The following is a 25,973-nucleotide window of genomic DNA, read 5'->3' on the forward strand; positions in this document are numbered from 1 at the left end:
TACTGAGGTTAATCGTCGATTACGTGGAAGGGTAGTTCTTTAACGCGCTCTTCACACGACCGCAGAAAAAAAATCCGCTCAGTAATAAAACGGACACATTGCCCACATCTGTGCCTCGGAAGAATTTGTCCTTGAGGGCAAGTCTGGCTTTTATTGAGCGTCTATGCCAAAACCATTCATTTTTTGAGCACATTCGATGTCCTTAATTCGTTACAGTCTACGTCCCGAAACTTATTCCCTTGCCTCATCGACAAGTGGCACAGGTTGGCCCACGGTTGCAGACATATTACTTCAACATTAGGGCATCCATGCATGCTACCAGCTTGGGAAAATCTAGCCCATGACCGTTCGCTAGTATCGGACAGACACCATGGGGGAAGGACGTGTTAAAGAGACTATGATGCACAGGCGTCTGTAGATCCATTGCTTGTTAAATTGCACCCTGTTAGCTTCCTTTTTTGTTACTACCTGAAATATATCTCGGAAATTACCTGTAAAACCTAGTATATGCTTGAACGTACAAGCTTGGTTCTGCAGGCGAACTGTCTGCATTGTTTGCTACTCACAGTCTTTGCAGAACTAATTGTTCTATGAAGGGCGTATATTGCAGCAAAGCGTGGCTGGAAATGCGAGGTAACGAAACAATACTGCTCGAGTTTCCCGTGACAGACATTAACACTGCGCTCTTGCAACCAGACGTGTGTAAGTGCACGTGTGTAAGTGCTGTTTTGATAAATTCTAGGATAAATTTTTAGTGCACATAAAGTAAAGTTGGAACATAAGGCGATGACAGGGCAAGATGCTCGCTGAAGACGGAAAACGCGACGCCACCTTGATGATCCCGCACCAAATATTTATGACGTCGTAGATATCGAAGGCGTCTACATACAGCTGTGGCCTGCATGGGTCATTTCCTCCATGGCGTGCGCGGCTAGTGCCTCAGCGCGGGAAGTTTAAGGAAACTTTAATAACCCGCCGTAATCACAAGGCATCAAGTTATTTCAGGGTCCGTGACATCACAATGGCATTCTTTCGCAAATTTTACGGCGCGAAATTCAAAAATAACTGTTGACCTTCATTTTAATTACTACTGCGCCGCGCCTTATCTGAGCTTCGGGAATGTCAACGATAGCCCCGTGCTAAAGGCCCTGAGTTCTACCCAAACTTGAAGAGTCAGATTTTGATCATCACCAACCAGGCGCGTAGCCAGAAGTTTTTTTTTCGAGGGGGGGGGGGGGGGGCTCCCTTTTAATATGGCCTTTTTTTTTTCTTTCTATGCCGTGGCGAAAAAAGTTTGGGGGGGGGGGGGGGCACGTGCCCGGTGTGCCACGCTTTGGCTACGGCCCCGTCACCAACACATCCCATCCATCCATTCAGCGATGAAAGATTGAGAAATTGTGAAATTAAACATAATGAAAAACGCGAAGAATAATTCATCAGTTCAAGTCATTCAGTGTTTAACTTTAGTGCCCCTATAAGAGAAATTTCGAAGTGAACCGGCTTGACTAATAATAAGAACCTCAATGTGGACGACAATGGCCTTCTTCGCAATATTGTTTCCGCAACCGTCGGTCCCTTGTCAAACGTATTGGCATCGGAATGCCAATACCTGTCACGGGCGCACGTACTAATGGAAGCGGCGACAGGACGCGAGCCAATAAAGAGGAAGAGAAACCGCCCGCGGCAGTTCTGTCTCCCTGCCTTTCTCTTTCCAGTCTGCGCACAGCTGGCTGTATCGCGAAAAGCGTTTTACAAGCGCTCTCGCCCCGCCGTTCGTGGATCGAGCGTGCGGATAAGCCCGGTCTTTCCGTCGTCCCAGTCGCCGAAGGACAGCGCACACCAGCGGGCCGTTCATGGCTGCGACGGAGGATTCGCTGGCGGTCGTCGGAGGAGGCCTGGTGAGTACGTGTATCTCTCGAGATGGAAGTCCTGACGGAAGTCCCATATGGTCGGGGAAGCCTTCGTCATAGAAGAACACCAGGGGTGCGAGAGAAGCTCGCAGAAACGTGGCGCGACTTGAACGTAGACAGGAAATGCGGAACACATCTGTCAATGTCCGTGTCCCGATTGCATTGATCCCCAGATCATATCGTCCATGCTGGGTCAGTGCGCTAACGGGCTCTGCTGGTGTCCCGGAGGTCGCGGGTTCGATACCGGTCGCATTTCGACTTGGCCGTGTAAACTGTGTGAAGAGCAACAGGTGGTCCGTATAGCCCTCCACTGTGGCGTCTATCGTAATCATATCGTGGTTTGGGGACGCGGCTACCCCAAGTATTATCATTATCTCCAGAGTTGTCGCTAGTTAGGTCTCAACTTGCTGTCCCCACGTGACATAGCGCCAAGTCGGACATGTTCTGACACGCAGCTCTGAAACTGCGCCTTCGATATCAGACTGAAAACGGCGTTAAAAACACATTTAATGTGTTCCGAGGGACTCGGGTATTCGGTGCAGGATTCTCAGCCCATATGTTTTTACGCCGAGCTTTCGATGAATCGAACCTGCTGCGTAAAAAATTTGTTTTCACTTAACTTCATTTGGCTGTGCATGTGATCACTCTGCTGAAGCCACTACGACGTTTGACGGGTCGTCGACGTGCCTCTTCCTGCATGCAAACCATGTTTTTCTTGCTCAAAATGACCGTAGCAAAAAAGAAAAAAAAAGAACTTGCGCTAGATTGCTAGTCTGAGATTTTAATTCATTTACGACAAAGCAGAGGTTCAATGACTTCAGGATCAATACATATTTAACTAAAACTTAATTAAGATGAATTACTGTAAGTCAGATGAATTACCATTACATATTATCGTGTTTTTTTTTTCACTAAAGACAGTTATTCACAGGTGACGTATGAATGGCTTTAAGCAACAATGCGAAAATTTCTAATATCTGTGTCAGTGTCTTTGAGAACACTGTTTATCTCTTTTTTTTAAATAGTGTGTGAGGCCGACGGGCCCTTCCATGGCGCAACTTCTAACGTATCCAGGACGGCACGTATCTCTGCGCAGAACTTGCAACCAACGAATTCTCTCAAGGACGCGATGCAGCTAACCGCTGTCGAAGCATTGGCGCATAATGGTGGCAGGTCCTCGACATCCTCCCTTTCGGTTAGCGCTCGCACTTAACCCTCCGCAGTGGCTTCGACAGTGCATGGCAGTGCCATCTCGGCGCGATAGGCTGCGCGCGAGAATTCAACGCAAGCTGCATTATATCGCAACACTTTCGAAGTGTGGCACAGGTTACACTTATCGGGTCGCGAGGCCGAACGACAACCTCGCCTCTTGACTGAAGCCTGCCTTACGGAAGCACTTTGTGATAGCCGCATCGCGGTTAGCTCAATCCGGGTAGCACATCAACAGTGGTTAAGAAATGGGTGAAGTGGGACATCGGCGTCTATGCCCAATAAAAAGGGAAGAAACGGAATCGATGTACAGTTTATTGTGGATGTAGTACAGCGCGACAAACGTGGACGCCGAAAGACCGCATGGTACAGGCTGTAGACTTCAGGTATACTTTATAGTTACAAAAATCATATCTTTAGAAACCAGCAAAACAATGTGGTCACACATTCGGTAGCACAAGAAAACCAGGTACACATTCAGCTAGATGATCAAAGAGAGAGAGAGAGAGAGAGATGTAAATATTTATGGTAAAAAAAATCACAGCATATCTACGAGGTGAATGATGATGAGTGGGGCGAAGCGGACGGACGCATGGATGGAGGTGTTGACGGACGCTTCGCCCCATTCATCATCGTTCATTCCGTGGATATGTTGTGATACCGGTTTTATTCACATGCAATGCAAATGCAACTAGCTACTACGACGACTACGATGACGCGGGACATGCAACCCACGGCATAAGGAGCATCGCCCCTGAAAGATATTGGGGGCCAAAGCATGACCCCGCTACATGGTCTGTGTCCCTATTCCGGGACAACTCATGACGAGGCCCCGACTAGAGCCCGTCTCACCAGAGTCCGTTGAGACGCCAGCGAGAAGCAGTTGAGGAGGGCAGTCTCCCATGCCTCTCGCGAAGGTTGAAGAAGGGAGCAGGTGGGTTTTTTCCACGTGCCGACACCACGTGGAAGATGTCACAGGTCTCCCCACAGGGTTTGATAATTGCAGGACAGAGTAGAGTACCTGTCTTCAGGTGCCTTAAAGTTCGCTCATATATGGATACAAAATACAATATAAAATACGACCGATTGTGACTGATCGCCTGACATGAAACTTCTCTTCAGCCCTCAACAAACGCGTCGTCGTTTCTTCAGCTGTCACTGGTCCGAGCATTGAAGCGAATAGAGCGTTAAGCACGTCAACTGCTTCCATCGCTTTCAGCTTGGGTTCCTCGTGATGGGAGAGGTGGGGGGTCATAGCAGCTACCCCCTACTAATGAAATCATTGTGTGGGGCAAATTTTGGACCCCCCCCCCCCCCCTGATAGGTAACCAGGGTTTCGGTCGCCCAACTGGTCCCTGTGCGTACGCCTATGGTTACAAGTTCCAAGGTGTTCCAAGATGGCGTACTCGCATCGCAATCGCACAGTCGGTTTCGACGAGCTGCCTCTTCTTTAAACGTCGTCGTGTGTTTCCTCGTGTGAAGGCAGCCGTGTACACTGCCAGCTTGGCTCACTTCTAAGATTAGCATATATGGCTGAACGAGACTTTCTCTCTCGTTCTTTTTTTTTTCTATTTTCTCCCCGACGCGACCAGTCCGGCCTGTCTCGAAAGTCAAGCGACTGTTTACTCGGAGGTTGCTCATCATCGCACGTGCGAAAACAGGTTGTCATACCCTGGTGAAACGTGCGGCCGCTTACAACCGAAAACCTCCGCGTGTTCTCCGCTGTGTACGAAACGATGCAGGCCCGTCGCCAGCTATTTCTTTCAGAGTGTGGAAGGGGCGGGGCACACCGATGACCTTCATTATTTCAGAAAAAAATTAAGGCCTATTTTCAATAACCGCCTACATCAGCATTTAGGTGGGAGGGGAGGAGGGCTACGGCACTCCATGGCTGTGAGGCTGCCCCCCCCCCCCCCCCAGAGAAAAAAAAAACATTTCGCCTGTGCCCCCGCCCCCACTTGCTAGCAAACGTAGTCAAAATAGAACGTAAGAATCGTAAGCGTGCGCATGGAAAATGTAGGGGGGGGGGGGGGGCGGCGTAATGTTCTGCCCTATACATTGACTTGATAGCCAGAGGGAGCCATCGGCGAATCTCCACCACCCCTTGAAGAGGAGCCCTGCGCGCGCCTAAAGTAATACTTATTTCAGAACCTTTTTCAAACACTCCTCGGGTCTCTGGCACTAAGACACTTGCACGTTACCCACTACGCCATAAATAATCATATTTTTTGTGTGATAGGCCGGCATTCACCATGCCATCCTCCGTCATTCTTCGGAGAAGCTTGGTACCCACTGCGGACTTGCAAGAAATTTTGTGCATTTTTTTACAGCGAAAGCTGCTATGAGATCACAACAAGAGTCGCGTGGGGCGCCGTAGTAGTCTGTCGCCACCGCCGGTGTCCGTAACCACTATACTAAGGGCACAGCGGGATTCGAACCCAGGTCCCCTGCATACCAGCCCAATATTCTACCGCAGGTCCACACAGGTGCTTGAAACTCCTTTGCAAACTGGCCTAAGGCGGGCTTGATGTCGGGAAAGGAATCGCGTTAGTATGAGTAATGAAAACGTTTTATCTAGAACAGCAAAGGAGCAACCAGGCGTCGCAGAATGCGAATCACGTAACGAGTGGGTCGTCCAATGTTCCAACCCATTATAAAACCTTGGTTCTTGGTCACCTATTAACTGTGGTGCATACCCACTTCAGGCATAATTCTTCGTCGTCGTCAACCACTGCATAAAAAAATTGCACAAAATTCCTTGCGTGTGAAGAGGATACCACACTTCTCTGAAGAATGACGAAGGATAGCATAGCGAATGCCTATCTACTACACAAAAATTATGATTATTTATGCAGTGGATGCCCAGCAAGTGTGTTTATAGTAGTAACCCAAAGAGTGTTTATAAAGGGCTCTGAAAGGTCACTCTTCCAGCTTACTCTGAGACTATAGTGAACTAGAACTGCGACTATGCTGCGCGTTCCACGATGGCCTAGCGTTGTTTTTTTTTTTATGCTATAGCTGACGATGATGAAGAATTAATGCTGAAGTTGTAGTAATGGGGTTGGGGCATTTGACGACCCACTCGTTACGCAATTCGCATTGCGTGATGCCTGGTTGTTTTTTTGCTGTTTTGAAGGTTATCGCTCGCAGCCGGATGAAAGTAGTGTGTTATCGTCGCTGAAGAGGAGGCCATGTGGGGGCAATTAAACAGCATGTAAAGAATATTAACCCACAAGAAGCGCCGATAAGCTTACGTTATCAGCTATCAGGGCGCTCGAATGAAGACCACCCGGTTACTGCGACCCCGTACAGCCACGTTTGAGACAAACAGCGAAAAGTGAGCTTGTTATCTCCTTATGTGGGGGATAGGGGCATCGCGAGACATTACAAGGGCTGATAGGCAGGGGCGGCGCCAGCGTAGTGTATAGGGAAGGGGGGGGGAGTGGAGTGGAGCCCCCCTCATAATTTCTGTCTGCCTCTCTCCGCTTTTCCCCCCAAGAGCAAGCATTGTCGAAACACAGCGCGTAAGTTGCTAGCCTTCCTGTCCCCCTGAAGGAACTCGCGTGTCGTGAGTCGTCTCCTCCCCCCCTTCCCTTTCTGTTTAAAAAATCCTGGCGCTGGAGTCATTGGGTCTGAATATAGCACTGGAAGGGGCTATGTCAGGTTTCGCCATATTACCGAATTTCCTAATGGCAGTAGATGATTCCGATCAGAATGGGCGCGTGGCCGCCCTCCGGGGTCATAGAGTTTCTCACAAAAATACTCCATGCCCGGTGCAATCACAACCCGCATGCTCACGAATTTGGCAATGATGCACAATCCGCCTGTTTTCATTTTCCTGTGTTGGCCACTGCCGTACTAGTAGGGTTTCCGCCTCCGAGGTAAAGGGGCATTTGAAGGCCTTCCGTTTCAATGCGCATGCGCCGTGGGATTCGCTCGGAGGATTTCAAGCTGGACGGTTGTGCCCTCGCGATCTCCGACTTCAGCGTAGCTCCCGCCGACTGGTTCGCCCTCCGCGGTCTCCTGACGCCGTGCAGCTCTCGCATTGTGGCACCCCGCCCTTGGACTGCTTCGACCGGATCCCCACTTTCCTATCTCCTTCTTTTTTCCTCTCGTTGGCTGGCGGCTTCTTCTCCGTCTATTTTCCTTCTATTCTTTTTATCCCTCCTTCCTTCTCCCTATATCTTTTATTCCCCATATCCCATTCCTCTGCTGACCTGTTGAGGTGTCCTCGTAAGGAGAGACAGTTACGGGTCGGCACCTTTCTTTTCTTTTCTTCTGATATAACCACTTATATAATAGCGAAAAAAAAAAAGGGGGGGGGGGCGTGGGGGTGGATTCGAAGTTTCCGGAACAACACTCAGGCTGCCCGATGAAGACATTATAAACTCAGGCTTGTCAATTCTTGGCCAAACGGCAGAAATCCGCAAGGTACTAAATCTGTAACCCTTCCGCCGCGGTTGGCCGCTGCCCTGTGCAGCCCCAGCCTCAGTGACCAACTCTGGGCCGTCCAGCAGGCCCGCGAGGTGGCGGTCAGGCAAGGTCTTGACGTGTCCCCACGCGGGAGACCTAAGGCCCGCGAGGCGAAAGCTCTGCCGGACTTCAAATAAAGTTGTTGCCAACCGACCAACCCAACAGTGTGTGTGAGCCACAAGAGAATGAACAAGAACGCCAACCGCTGAATCACGCGGAGTGACCTTGCTGTCGTATTCTTTCGTACGCTGTCGTCGTCGCTTGGCGTCACGCAGGCTAAACCATGGGTATAGCATCGCTATATTTAACACATCGAGCACGCGCTCGCGCCAAGGAGAAGTCTTCCTGTTGTTCATCGAGCGCCTTGGTGATGATATTACGTAAGTGTCGGCATTGCTACTGTGGAAGAAAACACGACAACACAGACCACGCATAAAAATTGAAAGAGGAAGCAAGCGAAATATGTAAAGAAAAAAAACACGAAGAAGATAGATATAAAGAGAAACAACACACACTCAAAAAGAAAAATGCAAAAATAAATAAAGCGATGTGGAAACAAAGAAACAAAACGAGGAGAGAGTATACTGCCCAGCTCGACACTTCCTTCACCCCAAATTAGAAGCTGGCTTACTTTTTCTTTTTTTTTTCCCCAATTTGGCTGCCTCCGCTATGGCCATGTTATGGCAAATCATGTACGCTACCGAGCTGTCTGCAGCTATACCTCTAATATAAATAAACAACATAAACTCGACCGCATGACAGTAGCTTTTATTACTGCCCAAATCCATTTTATCTTCTCAAAACGACAGAGCCCTGACCTTGTTATATTAATATGTCGTGGTGGGATTCTGTCACGGAAGCGCACGTCCTAGAAATTTTGTAATGGTCTCTAAGATCAGTTCGATGTGACAGGTGCCCTTTATCTATTATTGCACCGTGCTGACAATGGCTTAAATATATGAAAATTAAGAGCACACGTAAAATCTTTTTTCCTGAAATTATGCAAGGTGCAGTTTCTTCTCTTTCTTTAGTTTATGGGAACTACGATCAAAATATTTATACTTATAGTCTGACAAAGAGCGCAATCTCCCAACGTGATGCCGATGAGAATGATGAAATGCAAGACTGATGTACTGTCGGAAGTGAGTGTTATGGTCAGCAGGAATTGCATCATTTGTGTATTTATGAAGATTACATCCCGCAGGTGGGATCACTATGCGCCTGCCTCCTCGGAAACCGTGGCTTCCTAGTCGACCTCTACGAATCCAGAGAAGGTGGGTGATGTCACAATCAGCGTAGCCTCATTCATGTGTGCATCGGGGGGTGGGGAATAATCAGCCTCACACCGTGACCTAATGGAAGGAGGGCACTGCAATTAGCCTTCGCCCCCTCCCCCTCGAAGTGGAACATCGCGCATCTACGCTTATTCATTTTCAAGACTATATACAAGAAGGGGTCTGCGAAGTGACTCGTTCGCTGTGTCGGATTTACGTCAATGTGCCATCCACAATGGATCACCTGAATTTTCGAGCTGGGAACGTAAACGCAAAGGCTATTCATTGCAGTGCACCCTGCCTCCTGCCAATCAAAATGAAGTGCTAAGACGGAAGAATTCGGGAAGCACCCCTCCCCCTGTTGAGTACCTTACTATGAGAACGCAGTGCTAATATGGGGGATGAGTGGAATGCCTTCCTCCTTTCTTTTTATCGTCATTATCAACCCGCCTACGCCCACTGCAGGGCACAGCCCTCTCCCATGTTCCTGTAATAACCTTGGTCCTGTGCTTTCTGCGCGTTATGATGGTTCAGCGAACTGGGAGCGCGGGGGTAAACACAGACACAAAGCAAAGAAGAGGCACACAGCACGAGCGACCGTGAAACGAGAACTGTCCGCGATCCATGTGCAACACCGAACGTCTCAACAGCAATGACGAACAAGCGCGGGTATGTTTTCCATTTCTGCGCATGCGCAGACATCCGTCTGCAGGAACACGTGACGGGTCGCAGCATCAACCTGGCGCTGTCGGTGCGCGGCCGAGCGGCCCTGGCGCTGGTGGGACTCGAGGAGGAGGTGATCCAGCGGCACGCCATTCCCATGCACGGACGGCTCATTCACAACACGGACGGCACACGGAAACCCATCCCGTACGGAAGGAAGGGACAGGCGAGTAACCCGTATTATTAGGAAGGGTGGATATATCGCGGTGGCTATGTCAGTCGTCTGAAACGGCTGTTGCTTCGAGATCTGCTCCTTTTTCTTATGTGTACTGTTGCGAGAAATAAAATATACCACTGCTGCTGCTATGTAGGTTGCCAAAACTGCCACGAGCCGGAACGTATAACTAGACTAGGGGTATGTATTCTCAGGAATATCATTTCCCGTTGTGTGTGTGTGTGTGTGTGTGTGTGTGTGTGTGTGTGTGTGCGTGCGTGCGTGCGTGCGTGCGTGCATATTACAGAAACGTCAATATTCATTTTTTTTCTTCGCCTTGATGGGAACGTGTTTTATTTTCCTTCATTAAGATATAGAAATCACAAGGAGATTTATATTTGAAAGCATCTTATCAACATTTCCTTTCATCAGAATTGCACTCCGAATGGCCATAGCCTGAAATTATTAAAAAAAGAAAAAAATGTGAAAGATCGCGAAAGCATTAAGTCTTCATCTTACGGGCGTGGCGACATGCCGCTTATGCCGTCTTATCAATAGCGCCACTCGGACTGTGACCTCCGTCCGCAGCCGGCGGCGCTATATGTAAGTACAAGTATCCGAAAAATACGGCCGAATCATTTCCCGCTGCGAAACAGGCCGTAACAGACCGTGGGCACTTTACCTTGGGAGGTGCTTTGGAGGCCGAAGATAAACTGGTCATAGACGCACCTGTTGCAGCGTGTGGCTTTATGACGCGGCACAGCACCCACCCTTCTACGAAGAGACAGGGGGTGCAACTTCGCTAAGCCCCGCGTCTCTCATGCCAAGAGGGAGAAGGCGTGCCGCCGCGTCAAAAGGGTGGTGGTGGTAGTGGTTAGAAGAGGAAAATGGCACCTAATTTGGTAGTGGTAGTGGTTAGAAGAGGAAAATGGCACCTAATTTGGTAGTGGTTAGAAGAGGAAAAAGGCACCTAATCTGGTAGTGGTAGTGGGTAGTTAGAAGAGCAAAAAGGCACCTAATTTGGTAGTGGTAGTGGTTAGAAGAGGAAAAGGGCACCTAATTTGGTAGTGGTAGTGGTTAGAAGAGCAAAAAGGCACCTAATTTGGTAGTGGTAGTGGGTGGTTAGAAGAGCACAAAGGCACCTAATTTGGTAGTGGTAGTGGTTAGAAGAGGAAAAAGGCACCTAATTTGGTAGTGGTAGTGGTTAGAAGAGGAAAAAGGCACCTAATTTGGTAGTGGTAGTGGTTAGAAGAGGAACAATGCACCTAATTTGGTAGTGGTAGTGGTTAGAAGAGCACAAAGGCACCTAATTTGGTAGTGGTAGTGGTTAGAAGAGGAAAAAGGCACCTAATTTGGTAGTGGTAGTGGGTGGTTAGAAGAGCACAAAGGCACCTAATTTGGTAGTGGTCGTGGTTACAAGAGGATAAAGACACCTAATTTCTGCAGCCCGGTAGGGAGCACGGCGCAGTGCCTGCGGGGAAGGGAAATGAGAGAAAAGTTGAAAGAAGACAAAAAGGTGGTGGTGGTGGTCGTCGTGGTTGGAAGAGGAAAGAGGCACCTAATTTTTGAGGCCCGGTCGGGAGCATGGCGCAGTGCCTTTGAGAAAAAGATGGTGGGTGGTAGTGGTTAAAAGAGGAGAAAGGCACCTAATTTCTGCAGCCCGGTCGGGAGCACGGTGCAGTGCCTAAGAAAGAGAAAAAGATTCGAGCTGCAACGGGAACGTGTGATCACGCCTTTATGGAGAGAGAGAGAGGGCGCGCAGGTTTGCGTAGCGAGGCGCTCTCTGTCTCTATCGGGAGAAGGCGCCGTGCCAGAAAGCCCCGCCAAATTTTGGTAGTGCATAGGTGTTCTGTGGCCCCGCGCTGACGCGCTGCAATGGGCACATGGGGTTCGGACCTTTAACTGGGCCGGCGCGTGCTCTATACGTCCTCCTCTTCATCTCCCGCCTCGCTCCCATGATTTGTGGGGTTTAACGTCCCAAAACCACCATTTGATGGCCTCGCTCCCAGGACAGCCAAGGGGGATTAAATAAAAATTGCTGGAGTGGAAGCTCCCGCAATGCCTTGCCAGCAGAAGTGAAGCCACCTTTTGCCACTGCCAAGATGGCGGAAACATGCTCTTTTCTGATAGTGCCCACTTAAAGATCAAGTGGCTTCGATACGTTATGTAAATGCTACGTTAGTTCTATATTAAAGGAGAGTTGTTCCCGACGAAATAACACACAGAAACAAATATGGATGACTGAATGTTCAAAGAACTTTGCCTCCAACTAGAGGCTCACTACGGAAAACTAGTAACTTTAAGACGCACTTAGAACACTATGTAACCCGAAACGATTACCACATTATACTCGTTGGGCGTGCAAGGGAAACGTTTTGTTTTTAATCGCTGAACGGTGATACTTTATCATGCCCCTAGTAAGATGGCCACCACCCCAGCCATCCTGCCAGAGGAACGGCTTCAGTTCTGCGCAATCATTTCCACTCCAGCAATTTTTTTAATCCTCCTTGGCGCTCGCAAAGCAAGCGCTGCTTGTTACGTCACGGTACGCAAGTGCGCCAGTGTTGTGGGACTCTCGAGCCGCTCGATTGTTTATAATAATAAAAAAAAAATCATCGTGAAGAAAGTGCTCCGCCAGATCGCCAGCTATTTTATGGACGCACAAGGATAGACCCACATGTCACAGACTATAATGGCAAGTTGGGTGTCATGGTCCCTCTAAGAGCAGCGCGCTTGGACATTCTAGTCATTTCTTTAAACTGAATGTACTCGCAGGGTAAGCTTTTTGCGCCATGCTGAATAATGTCTGTAATTAGCGTAATTATATTACTAGCACTTGTCTACTGTGTTCTCCGTGTTTCAATGCAGATTGCACTATATCGCAGTTTGAATGTAGATTGCAGATCCAATGACGCTGGTGCCAGCTAGTAACACTGGATTCCGAAAATGTGGTTTAGGAATTTATGAACAATGCGCAGTATATTATTATGTTAATGAAGGTGCCGGCAGAAGGTAATCAAGCAACAGTCATGTTAATCAGGCAAATGTAAGCAATTTAATTAGGCAAATGTCGCGAGATGATTAGTGAAGTCCTTGTAACCTCATATTTTTTTATTTCTTATATATTTTACATTACAGACGTATACCTGTAAGTTCTTATCTTGTTATCTTGCTCAGTGTATCGGGAAAAAATAAAAAAATCGATTCACTCCTTTATCTGCAGAGCATATTCTCCGTTGGCCGCCGCTACTTGAACGAGGTCCTTCTTTCTGGTGAGCATTCATTCATACATTTACCATCAAGCATAGGTGCGTGCACGAGGGGTGAAGGGGGTGGCCGCACCCATAGTCACCAAAGAGGGGGGGGGGGGTTCAAAGTCAGCCCTATGCATTGACATAAAGGAAGGGGGCACTGCGATGCTGGGCTGGCTAGAGTTACTCTATACGTAGCATATACAGTAACTTTAGGGCTGGCACGTGCACAGCGGCTGGGTTCGCTTGTCGCAACGGCGCTGTTGGCGTCTCGCTCGGTTCGCGACGCTTGCGATGCATAAAGTGATGTGCGTTGCACTCAAGCTAGGACTTATTCTGTGTCAGTAGTCAAAACTTCAGGCATAGTTGGTATTGCCCCAATGCAAAGTTGCGCTTCAGGCATTGTTGGTATTGCCCCAATGCAGAATTCGCGTCAGGCGCTATCGCAATCGACGTTAAATTATTTTTTTTCTTTGCAATGGTGTGTTTGGGATGTTCGGCGTCGTTGCCCACCCTTAATTGACGGGGCTAAGTTCAGCCGCACTGTGTAAATTCACACCGACCATCGAAACATTCCGTCGTCGGAATGTGAGCATGCGAGGCCTGTGCCACACTTGCGCGCAGTGAAACGATGTCACACTGGTGAACGCTGCTCGCGGTGTGCTACTTTATTCGGTGCGATATATAATGACGTGGCGCGGTGGTGTATGCGGTTGCAGCTTGTGAAGCGAACCCCAATGTCCGGCTACACTTCCGGCACAAGCTACAATCGGCCGACCTGGACCAGGCGGAACTGAACTTTCGCGGGTGAGCTGCACTCGTTTCTTGCATAACGTGTTCGTCAATAAATCTGATGACCTCCTTACAGCCCAGACGGCAAGGATGTCCGCGTTCATCACCGCGCAGTGTTCGGCTGCGACGGTGCCTACTCGGCAGTGAGACGCCAGATGCTGCGTCGGCCCATGTTCAACTACTCGCAGACCTACATCCCGCACGGCTACCTCGAACTCTGCATTCCGCCAACAAAGGATGGAGAGGTATAAGTCGTCCTCGAAAGAACTTTTTGGACGAATTTGTAACGATCCGGGGAGGCACTTGGAGCGCACAGAAAACACAAGACGCACAAGTGTTAATTAAACGCATGTGCTAAATTTTGTCTGGCGTTAATTAACTAAGAGGTAAATATTTGTTTGTTAGTTTAGGAATTTGGGTATGCATGTGTCTTGATATTCGTCTCTCTTTCGTGAATGACAAAAGTGGACTGAGTTTTGAGAATCAAACTTGAGTTTCAACTTGGCCCGTGTCCAAGAACGAAGCAAGCGGCTACGAAATGGGAACTCGCGCACTAAATCGTGTTAATTGGTTAAAATAACCACTGTGCTCGAAATGCGCATAATTATCAAAACTACATATTATAACTAGTGTGTGTTATAACACGCACGCCGACAAAGTAACTGAAAAGAATACTTTTGAGCAGTTTACGACAAAGATAATGAGCACGAAATCAACGTGAGGCAAGGCGAAGATGGCCGCCAAACAATCTCATAACTAACAGCTGAATGTTTTATCGCAGAAAAACGCATATTCACAGGCCATCGAAAACACGAGTTCACAAAGAACTCACAAAAATAACCAGAGGTGCACAGATAACTTATCTAAGTCTACCACACAACCTTTCAGATTGAAGAATGCCTCAACCATGCTCTCTAGTCAGTTATGTCCTTGTCCTGTGGCCAACGTACTTCACGCTGTATCACGTTAATTTCGTGCTCATTCGTCGTGGGCAATGCATTGCTTATCACGCCTTTATTATCGCCGTCGCCCTGGTTTCCTGCAAGATGTTGGCATATGGCGACACAGTTCCACCATGGACTATCTGACAAAGCAAATGGTTCGCGACTGCGCAGTTCGCCATGGAGGTGAACTACCTGCACATCTGGCCCCGTGGCGAGTTCATGCTGATAGCGCTGCCCAACCAGGACAAGACGTACACGGCGACGCTGTTCATGCCTTTCGCCGTGTTCGACGGGCTCACCGACCGACACAAGTTGCTCAGCTTCTTCGACAAGTACTTCCCGGATGCCGTGCCTCTCATTGGGCAGTCAGTATATACTTATTTACATTAATCAGTGTGCGTCTCTGTTTATTCGTTGAAGACCTTGTCTTCTGTCATTCTTCATGCGTCCTCCCTCCTCCCATGTGCAACCCGACTCTCAACAACGCTTCGCAACACGATGTTGATTTTGAAGGGACCACCTGGTGAAGAGCTTTTTTGCTGTGAAGGCATCACCCATGGTCATGATCAAGGTGAGAGTCGCGACTGCGTTCTCTTCACTAGGGGTAATTGAAGAAAACAATTGGTCGACGGCTCAATCATTAGACAATACTGTAGCCAACAGTCAGCCAATATAAGCCGGTGCTCGTGGCGTACAAATAAATAGGTTAATTATACTGTCAGAAATTACTATAGACATCTTGTTCTGTGTTAAATAAGGTAGGTGAAATAGAGCCTTAGCAGGCGTTATGTAGTACAGGAAACGTAACTACAGGTCAGTGTTGCCAACGGCCACTGACTGCACGCTACGACTCTTTGATCACGTGTTGGGCCGACGTGGTGAGCTTCACTTGTGTGACGTATCCTTCTTTTTCCTTCCTCCGTGGAGGTGCACGCCCGCAACAACGTGTTAGCGACAAAATACCAGCAGCTTGAGGCGTATACTTGTCAATCGGCGCTTTGCTCTTCATAAGATGTTGTTGCTACTTCTGAACCATGGGGTCGTTCTCAACCTACACGCCGTATTACGTAAACGGTTATCTGTCGTTACAGTGCAAGCCGTACAACGTTTCGGACAAATCGTTGATCCTTGGTGACGCTTCGCACGCCATGGTACCATTCTACGGCCAGGGGATGAATGCGGTGAGTATGGTGGTCCCCAATCGCCCCAGAACGTCAGCAGCATAGATCCGCAAACACACTCGTCAGGCGACTCACTCTGATCGAGTGGTGAAGGTGACTCTGAATGAGTCCGGACGAGTAGTATCTTTTGGCGAGTCTGACTCAGGGTGGTCCCTAAGTGCAATATATATTTCTCGGGTGAGTCTGAGTGAGCTGCACATTTTTTGTCGACCTATGGCTGGTGAAGTAAGATTACGCCGCTGAACAGATCGGTGGTTGATTTCACGAGCCGAGATCGACTAATTGTCATGGCGGCATTCGGTCCGTGGGCAGTTGGACCGATGAGCGCGCGGGGAACGCCTCTCAACAGCCCGGGTCCCGTGAGCTGAACAGAAAAGTCACCGCCGTTGCCACGCCCGCTTCTTGCTTCAAGTATTTGAGTAGCGACTCCCGGCCCAGATCACGCCGAAATGTTCGTGGAGCTTCATGATTGTCCAATTCTTCCAAGGTTACACTCGGGACTTGTACAGTCACGTTTCGTTTTTTTATTATTTAGAGAGAGAGAGAGAGAGCTCTCGCAATCGCCAGCGATAACGCTAGAACCTTTAATGTATAAATACCGACGTGCCTCACCGCAGATCAGATTATCGATGGCCGACGCTCTGTTCGTCGCTATCACAGCGACGCAGTTTGAGTTTGCGTTTCCCGACCACAAGTTCGGCCAAATAACGCGTTTCATCTTGGACACGCCGCCTGTTCCCTTCGCCAACGTCACGACCCGTGTGAATGAACTCTACGAAGGTTCAGCCTGGCGTTGCATAAACATCGCTGTGTACGTATCAGTAACTGTTACGTGTCACTGCATGAAGGGGGTGGCTATCTACGCTGCGCTGCTTTGCGGTTCTCTTTATTTTTGCCCGCATCAGGAATGCGATAGCTAACTGTAAGATCAACAATAACGGGCCGCTCTAAGAATGACGTCACACGTGACGTTTTTGATCAGGTGACTTGATGACTGGCTCCCTGGCTCTTCCCTAGCTGAACATCTACTCGGTGCTTGATATGGGCTTGACAGATGAAGGAAAGAAACAGAAAATAGGCAGCACGCCTAACGTCTGCAAACCGACCTCCTCTATAGCCGCTTAATTGCTCCTCGTGTTCGCGTCACTTTTCCCATGATGTTCCTGTTTCATTTCAGTGGATTGGTGAACAAAAATGAGCGCGCGCCTAGCGTCCAGAAGCCAACTTCCTCGGACGGCACTCCCCTTCCCCCCCCTCCCCCCATTACCATTCTCATACGCTGGGCTCACTTCCCATCATTTTCCTGGGTCATTATTTTTTATATAGCAGGGCTTCCCAATTTTCACGTGACGCTTCCCTCCTAGTTTTCTTTTCCTCCGTGGCTGGACATGTGTGTTACACTGGGGCGTAGAGGAATATTTTTATGAAAGGAGGGTGGAGGAGGGGAGTGATTACCACCTTTTCTGTATTTTCGGGGCCGGGTATAGTGGAGGAGGAGGTTAGACCACCGCCACTCTCGGGCTGCACCAATGGCTTGACATCACAGGTTCCCAATTACGACCTATAGAAACATTGGTTGTTGCAGCCGGTTGTTCACTGTGTGAAAAAGAAATATCTCTGACATTCTTATTTCTTTTTTTTTTTTCGGGAGCACGCGGCCAATTCATTGTGCCGTATGCGCAGGGATTCGAGGACTGTTGTCTGCTGAATGAACTACTGGATGCCCACGGCCACAACTTGAGTAAGGACATTATTTTCTTTTACATGCTTTGTAGCTTACGCTGGGAAGTAAGCTTGTGAGAGAAATCCGTGCCACTAAGATCGCGATATCACCCATTGATACCGCTATCCTGTAGTTTAGTCATAGCCTTATTAATCGATTATCGCAAAAAGTCACTCAAGTACTAGCGGAGTTACAAGGATTCGTCACAATTGCTTGAAGTATTTTCTCATTCATCCCGGCAAATGTGCTGGTCTTGCTCCACAGAGGAAGATGACAATTAACGTTCAAGAACCTGCGGCTGCGCGCTGAACGCCATGACGCGTGCAACAAAAGCGCACGTCATGACCTTGGGCATGCGCGTGTTGACCTTGAAGATGCCCTCACGATGATCGAACCAGCCAATGGCCGTATCCTTCCCTCCATCGACTTGTACGGGCCAGACGATGACGTAATTTGGCGCGAGGGAATAGTGAGATTTAATAAGTTCCCTTGAAATGTTAATTACTGATGCAGCGCCGTGATAATTGTTTACCTCACGTATTCACATGAGCCTCGACTTCCGAACGTTAGCGTTTCCTGGCCATGGTCGAAAAGTGTGACGGAACCCATGTGCGCATTTTCTGCTCCCTGTAGAAAGCCTAGGGCGAGAGTTTGAGTGTCCAGTCAGAAGCAGCGCTTGCTCGCTGTCGATTAACAACCTACAACCGAACGCAGGTGTCATCTTCGACCAATTCACCGAGACGAGGAATCCGGACGTGGAGGCTATGTGTGACCTGGCTCTTTACAACTACGTTGAGGTGAGCGCGTGGCTGTTTATTCACCACAAGACTGGAATGTGCGTATCAACGGTATTAATATTGCACGTGTACATGTGTACCAGATACCGTGTCCAAGAATATCGTGTTTGTGTTTATCAATGTTCTATCTACAGACTTATGCACAGAGGAAGACGATCGAGCTCATCATCTGTCGGTTATTGTTTCAGATGCGCCACCTGGTGAACTCCACCTCGTTTCTTATTCGTAAAAAGTTCGACCTCTTTCTGAACGCAATCCTACCGAACTTCTGGATACCACTCTACACTACGGTACGTGCAGTATATATGCCTATGTAGAGCAAAATAAATTCGGGGAGCCTTAAGCTTCGCCTTCAAGAGTTGAACGCGATAACGATGTCATTTTCCCAGTGCGTACTTCAAACACTTAGTATATGAAATCTTTTCGAACTTGATATGCATACACCGTTGTAGCCTTGAGGGAATAGGCGCAGAAAAGTGTGTGCCTTGTGTGGTTGGTGACCGGATTGAAACCATGAAGTCATTATGATAATAGCATGTTCTGGCGCCCGGTGGCAATGGACGCTTGTACCACGCATTATAATTTCAATATTTCATGTTGTATTGTGAAGAATGTATACAGGACGCGTGTATTTGTAAAAAAATGAGTTACAATCACTGTATTTTCAAGCGGAGGTAGTTATTCTTACTGTATGCACAAGCAGATTGGTGGCTGTGTGATGGAACACCCGCTTGCGCGCAAACGACCCGGGTTCGATCTCCACTCTGACCCAGAATTTTTAATATTTATTTTATTTACATCTTTCTCGATTTTTCCGTCACGCACAAGATAGTGATTTTTCGCGCACAAACAACGATGCCGACACCGACGCCGGAATTTCGGTGAAACGAGCTATTCTATCTCGTTAAAATTGACGGGGCTCATTATGCATTAGCCTCCCGCCTTCTTCTTCTTCCTCTTCTTTATTTTTTCTCGGTCTATGTACTAACATTCCACCCCCTAGGTCCTCCGACACCTAACGTGGTTTTCGCACTGCCACCGAGATCGTAGACATCGCAAGCTTTGGGCACCTTACCTCGTTATGCACTGCCTCCGTGATTGGCCCGCATTTGACCAAACAACTATGTCGTGTGACGAACTCATTACGATGACGTCACATATTTTGGCACACTACTAAATGATACTGACGTCGTCACACGACAATCTTTCGCATCACTCGTGTCGGCACCAACGCCACCAATGGTCAGTTTTCACGTTTGATAACGCATCTGAAGATTTCGCCTTAATAAACAAGCGTTCGCGGGGCGGGAGCTATTACTCGGACGTATACTTTAGCGGAACGAATATGGGCTTTTTTTCTGTAAATTGCTCTTACAATTGCATGTAACCTTGAGCCGGTGAATCAGTGATTTCGCTCGTCTTTCAGCTTGCTGGCCTCATCCGTCTATCCATACATTATGTATTGCCACGCGCGTTAGTTGGGGAGCTATTCTCGCGGTGTCCAATTCGTGGGGATGTATAATTTGCCAGAGCGCATTCACTTACTAAAAAAAAAAAACATTGAGTCGTGACGTCATGGTGCGCTTGACGACGTCGGCGCACCAAACTCACCAGCACACTCCCAGCGTGAAAATAAACTGGGTGTTTCGGAGTGCTCTAGAGCGCTCTCCTGGGAGGGAGAGAGAGAGAGAGAGAGAGATGCGCTGATAAATTGAAAAATACACAACTTCTCTCTCATGACTGAGAAACGACCAGTCAAAGATGGCATATAAGTGGACGAAACGTATAGTAACAGGACTTTTAAACAAACTTGACAAGTCTGCACGTGTGTATGAACGTGTTGAGATGTTTAAAGAGTGTTGCAAGGAACCTAATTCAAGGGCTAACCTGATTAGAGTCTATGCATGGCTTCAGAGATGTGCGTCTAAAAGCGTATCTCTGGGGCAGCATTTGCCGTGGCGAAACGTTGTCCGTCTTCCTCATTTGTGTCCAAAGTTGTGAACGCTGCGTGGCGTCAAAATGGCGTTGCGGAAGAAACACCGGAAGCAGGCGGCGCGCTCTAGCCAATCAGGGGAGGCCTAATCGGACACCGCGATAATAGCTTCCTTGCTTCACTTTTGAGGCATTTGGCTTAAGCCGACAAAGATTGTCAGAAATGCTTGGCGCAGATAGCGTCTCAGTGTTCGAGAAGCTTCCCGATTGTTGCAGATCATTTTGTTATGATTGCGTGCGTGACACGAACACTCAACTTTGTTCCAGAGGTTGCGCGACCACCAGTGATGAGGCTGGAAAGTTCGAATTCGACGCGTGATGCATGAAAAACGGCGCGTCCCAACGTTGATCAGTTTTTTTGACGACCGGTGCTCTGTGCCCCATATCAGTGTACAGCGTGCATTGTTCTTGCTGTTTTTGAGTTTCTGTTTCACAGCCCCAAGTTTGGCCAAATTACGTTTCACTTTAAAGACGCCGGCTCCTCCCTTCGCCAATGTCATGACCACGTTACACTCACTCACTCACTCACTCACTCACTCACACACACACACACACATACACACGACGTGTGTGTGTGTCATTTTTATTACTACTGAAAAATGTTTCGCTCTCTTTTTTCAGGTTACATTTTCGAGGATTAGGTATCACGAATGCGTCAAGAACAGAGCGTGGCAAGACAAGGTACCACCATTTACGTTATTCATCCAGATAGATAGACAGATAGACAGATAGATAGACAGATAGACAGATAGATAGACAGATAGATAGATAGATAGACAGATAGATAGATAGATAGATAGATAGATAGATAGATAGATAGATAGATAGATAGATAGATAGATAGATAGATAGATAGATAGATAGATAGATAGATAGATAGATAGATAGATAGATAGATAGATAGATAGATAGATAGATAGATAGATAGATTCCGACTCGGGTTGAGCCGCAAGTCTGCGCCTGAGTGAATCCGAGTGAGTAACTCTTTTCGGCGAGTTTGAGCCCGAGTCGGTGTGGTTTAGAAAAAGTTTTATTGAGTCTGAGTCCAAGTGAGCCCCAAGCGCGAAGCATGTTTCTTGGGTGAGTCTGAGTGAGCTCCACATTTTTTCGACCTATGTCTCCGTGAGTCCATTATCGAGCGAGGGTTCTAAAGGCCTGACCACACCAACTCGTTGCAGCGCGTGGCTTTCTTGACGCGGTGCCGCGCCCTTTCGTCGTGGAGAGAGGTCCGTGTGGTCGGGCCTTAAGTTAATCGTGTGCACCTTTCTCGCAGGTACTGTCTCGCATCATGAACGGCACCCTGGTGAGCATCGCTGTCGCAGCCCTGGCGGTCGGCTTCAAGTGGAATCAGATGTACGGCTTCAAGTGGATTCAGTTGTACGGCTTCAAGTGGATTAATATGCACGGCTTCAAGTGGCTTCAGATGTGATCACGTCAACTTACCAAACGCGAGTTCTCATCACAGTGGAGACCTGTGCAAAATGCTTAGTCTGAGTTAGTTGGTTTGTTATCCTAAGAACTGTTATAAACGAATAGGTGAATGATGTGAAAAAAGAACGGATAAAATAAAAACGTTTATTTCTCAGAGGATTCCTAAAATTATATCCTTATGAGATGAGAACACGATGTTTGCCTTGCCTATTGTCGGATAAGCTAAAGACGCCCGCAGCATTCCACCTAAAAGGCACGCAAGCCTGCACCAATAGCTGTGTTCTCTTCGGATGACGTAATGAGTCGGTCTGCCGGTTGGCTCCGCCTTCATAGGACACTGGCGAGTGTACGAGCACATTAGCCTCATCATTAAAGATAACATAAAGAGCACGGGCAGTGAAATGGATCACATGCACACAGCGCCAATAGACAGTTATAGTTTACCGTTAGGGTGATACTGAAGGTTAATGGAATGGCGTTAGCGTGCAGCAAACGTGCGTTGCTGACAGAGTCTATAGTTTGGCGGGATAGCATTTACGAGGTTTACGTGCCCCTGTTGGGATGGTGGCGCCACTTATTGGAGGGTTGAGAAGTGACAACAGTGAGAAGTAAAATAAAACGAGAATGTCTGTCTGTCTCACCACGCGAAGCATTGTTACAACTTTATTTTAGTAATAATGAGAGCAAATAAGTATCAAACACGCACTGATCGCAAAAACATTTATGTTGACGATTTGTTTACACAGATCTTGCAGTTAGGCCTAAACACATTCGAAATAGGAAGCCATCTCAAAAACTACGCCAGCTTATCGGTAATACTCGGTCGTCGAAGCTAACTGAAGGCAAACGAAGTCACTTTAAACAGTCGTTTGCTGTGAACAAAGTGAATCTGTCAACAACTACGCCAAAATTACTTCGAAGCGGGCGTACGAGAGCGCCGCTATATTTTACGTACACGTACGTTAACACGGTAACGTTAAATTTGAAAAATAGCGTGCGTACGGTAAGCGGTGCGGGTAACGTACGCATCTGCGCGTGCGCACTTTGATCCCGCTATCACGGTACACCCGGTATTATGGTGAGCCCGGTATACTATAACTGTCTAGTGTTGCATCCTATCGAGGTAGGTCACGGCGGATTCCGCAGTTTTCTTGAAGCGTTGTGTGGCGATGGCCCCAAACTCCCCACACGGAGTGGGGCGTTTCAGGAATTTCATGCGGAATTTCTTTAGAAAAAAAAAACGATTCTACCCTCACTTTCTTTGTCAGAACCTGTAGGCGGGCAGCTGACCAACGCTTCGACAAAAGAGTTAATCGGGTCGAGCTCTGACAAAATAGCCTCTACACGATGAAAAAGTAACGAGTAACGTGACACCACACGTTACCGAAAAAATGTAACGTAAGTACGTTACCCGTGAAAGAGCTTGTAAACCACCCACAGATCGAAATTCAGTTGTGGGGAAATTGTGCACGACCGTACGACGAAGACGGAGCCGTGAGAATTTGCGAAACGGTGCAGTAATAGCCGAGTTAGACGCATTTGATTATCGAAACCGTGATGACCGCACATTTTGCTCTCTCCTGCGATTCCCTCCGCTGGTGCCCTCTCCCACGCCGCTTTGCCCTCTCGCCGAGTCTTGCGTGGCATACGTCATCGCTGACGCGCTGCTTGAAACACCGTCTACTTTTGTTTGCCGCGACTCCCACCATCGACTCCGTCAGTCGCGTGCTTGTTGGCGAACTGTGGCTGCCGTAATCGTGTCAGTAAAGAACCCGCGCAGCGCCCATGCCTTCAAAAGATTGCCAACGCGATGGACCCGTACGTGGACATGCCGTGCCCCGCACGTGTTACCCGAACGCGAGCAACACGATGAACAACAACAAGCAGCGTGGACAGCTGCTTTCAGACTGACCGGAAGTCGTAGGCTCTTGGCAGATCAGCTCTGGGCTGTCCACCAAGCCCGCGAGGCGGCTGAGGAGCTTGGCATCTCAGTCCCCACGTGGGAGCTGCCCGCAACACAGTGATCTGTGTTTGGGAAAACCAAATAAAAGTTTATACAATCCCATTGCTCGACAGCATATTTGGCATATTTGGCTAAGTGTTGTTAACAGTTGAGTGATTCTCGAAGGAGGTAGGAGGCACCTAATTTCTGTCAGCCTCTTGGGCGACACGGCGCAGTGCCCAAACTCGGCGTGCCAGACTTGTGGGCCACGGCGCGTCACGCGGAGGCCCGAATGGAGGAGGTATCGTTTCTTGGAATTTGTGGTGGTGGTGGTGGTTGTGATTAGAAGAAGGAAAAGACGCCTAATTTCTGCAGCAGGCGACTCGTAGCACTGCCACGTGCAGAATCGTTGACTGTGCCGTGCCGCCCAAGAAGCAGGCTGAAATTAGGTGCCTTTTTCCCTCCTTTCCTGAATCACTCAATCAAAATGGCGACGGCATTCTGCACACAATGCGCGCGTTTGCTTGAAATGCTTGAAAATAAATAGGAAATGGTTTACGGGTCCTTTAAAGTTCTAAAATGAAAACGAGTGCGTTACTAAGTTACGATAAAAGTAAGGCGTTACCTGTAACGGCGTTACAACAGCTTAACAAATGGTTTGACCAATAGGACTGGTTGACGTGAATGACAATTTCGTCGCGTACGTCGTCAAACCCTTTCTGCCAGACATGTGGCACATACCCGATGGCGGGTATGTGCCAAAGGTAGCTGGCAGTTTAAATATACCCAGGAACGACGAGAAGAGACATGGGTAATTTTAACGCTTGATTGTTAAAAAAAGACAGCCATCGGCAGCGTTGACCATACGTATGAAAAGAATAAATGCCATTGTCCCAGCAGGAATCGAGCCCCAGCATTCTGCGTAGAAATCAAGTATTCTACCACAGAGCCACCCCAGGTCTAGGAACTACGTTTCTAATAAACCCGAATATTCGTGTAACGCCAATTGAGGTTGCAGTGCTGGCTTTCCAATTTTATAAACATTACACATAGCCCCGCCGCGGTGGTCTAGTGGCTAAGGTACTCGGCTGCTGACCCGCAGGTCGCGGCTTCGAATCCCGGCTGCATTTCCGATGGAGGCGGAAATGTTGTAGGCCCGTTTGCCCAGATTTGGGTGCACGTTGAAGAACCCTAGGTGATCGACATTTGCGGAGCCCTCCTCTACGGCGTCTCTCATAATCACACGGTGGTTTTGGGACGTTAAACTCCACATATCAATCAAAACATTACATATGTCTCCTACGAGGCAGCCGTCACGTTTAGGTTTATTTTTGTAGCAGTTTCCAGGACTACCATGCTCGCGAGCAGCAGCGTTTCATATCAGCTCATCGCTTCTGGTGTTGTTATGTTACTGTTGGCATAGTTACGCAACTGTAAACCGGTGATATAAAACATATGCGTCTGTCGAACGTATATCTGTGCGTGCATTTCTACAAATCATTAGCTGAACTTCGCAACGTTTCGCTCAATAAAAAATTACAACAGTCAGCTTGCACGTGGATGCTTCACATAACGTGAGATCTGCCGAATTTTTCCACTGCCTCGGAGATAGAAGGCATCCGAACTTTCAGAAGCGTTCAGTACCTCACGTGGTATTGTGATGCCTCCGGGATCGACCCATCTGTCACCAAGCAAAGGTGTCTTGTGATGCCGTCTTCGTCTTGTTATGTGACGTCATGATGGTGTCAAAATTTTTGGTGACTTGTGACGTCATGAGACGTCGTATGAGGACAAAATTAGAATCTTTTTGCGCCATTTTTCGCGTTTATGAGGCATCTGAGGGTCTGGTCTCAAAATATAGGTCTTGTGGGAAAAAAGCTTGTTGCTGGCTTTGCACTGGACGCAGCTCAGGTAACTATGAAGAGCACGAGCATCCCGTTCAAAGACACGCTGCTGCAAAGGCCGCAAAACAAGAAGCCTGCATGCGCGTGCATCGTTGCCTACGAGCGCGCCGCTCGAGTTTCTGCGGCGATGTCGCGGAAATCCGTCGCAATCCAGAGGCGGCCAACGCCTCCGGCCGTCAGAAGGACGCCTCCTCTTTCCCATGACTAGCTTTCTTGCTGGCGTCCCTGCCGAAGGAATAGTGAACCCCGCAGACGCGTCCTCCTCTCCACTCT

The 25,973-nt window shown here is 48.3% G+C and overlaps 1 protein-coding gene across 1 annotated transcript; it reads left to right on the forward strand.

Moving 5' to 3' along the window:
* The first annotated feature begins 1,695 nt into the window (after window positions 1–1,695).
* cn (Kynurenine 3-monooxygenase cn) lies at window positions 1,696–22,013 on the forward strand. The gene is made up of 14 exons (XM_037416133.2): window positions 1,696–1,898; window positions 8,797–8,866; window positions 9,565–9,755; window positions 12,967–13,015; window positions 13,714–13,801; window positions 13,863–14,031; window positions 14,902–15,095; window positions 15,244–15,301; window positions 15,822–15,911; window positions 17,595–17,652; window positions 18,349–18,431; window positions 18,620–18,721; window positions 21,045–21,104; window positions 21,697–22,013. The coding sequence occupies exons 1-14, from the start codon at window positions 1,854–1,856 to the stop codon at window positions 21,850–21,852; spliced, it is 1,413 nt and encodes a 470-aa protein (XP_037272030.2). The 5' UTR covers window positions 1,696–1,853; the 3' UTR covers window positions 21,853–22,013.
* The last annotated feature ends 3,960 nt before the right edge of the window (window positions 22,014–25,973 follow it).

Source organism: Rhipicephalus microplus, chromosome 8 (assembly GCF_043290135.1).
Source record: "Rhipicephalus microplus isolate Deutch F79 chromosome 8, USDA_Rmic, whole genome shotgun sequence".
Classification (NCBI taxonomy): domain Eukaryota; kingdom Metazoa; phylum Arthropoda; class Arachnida; order Ixodida; family Ixodidae; genus Rhipicephalus; species Rhipicephalus microplus.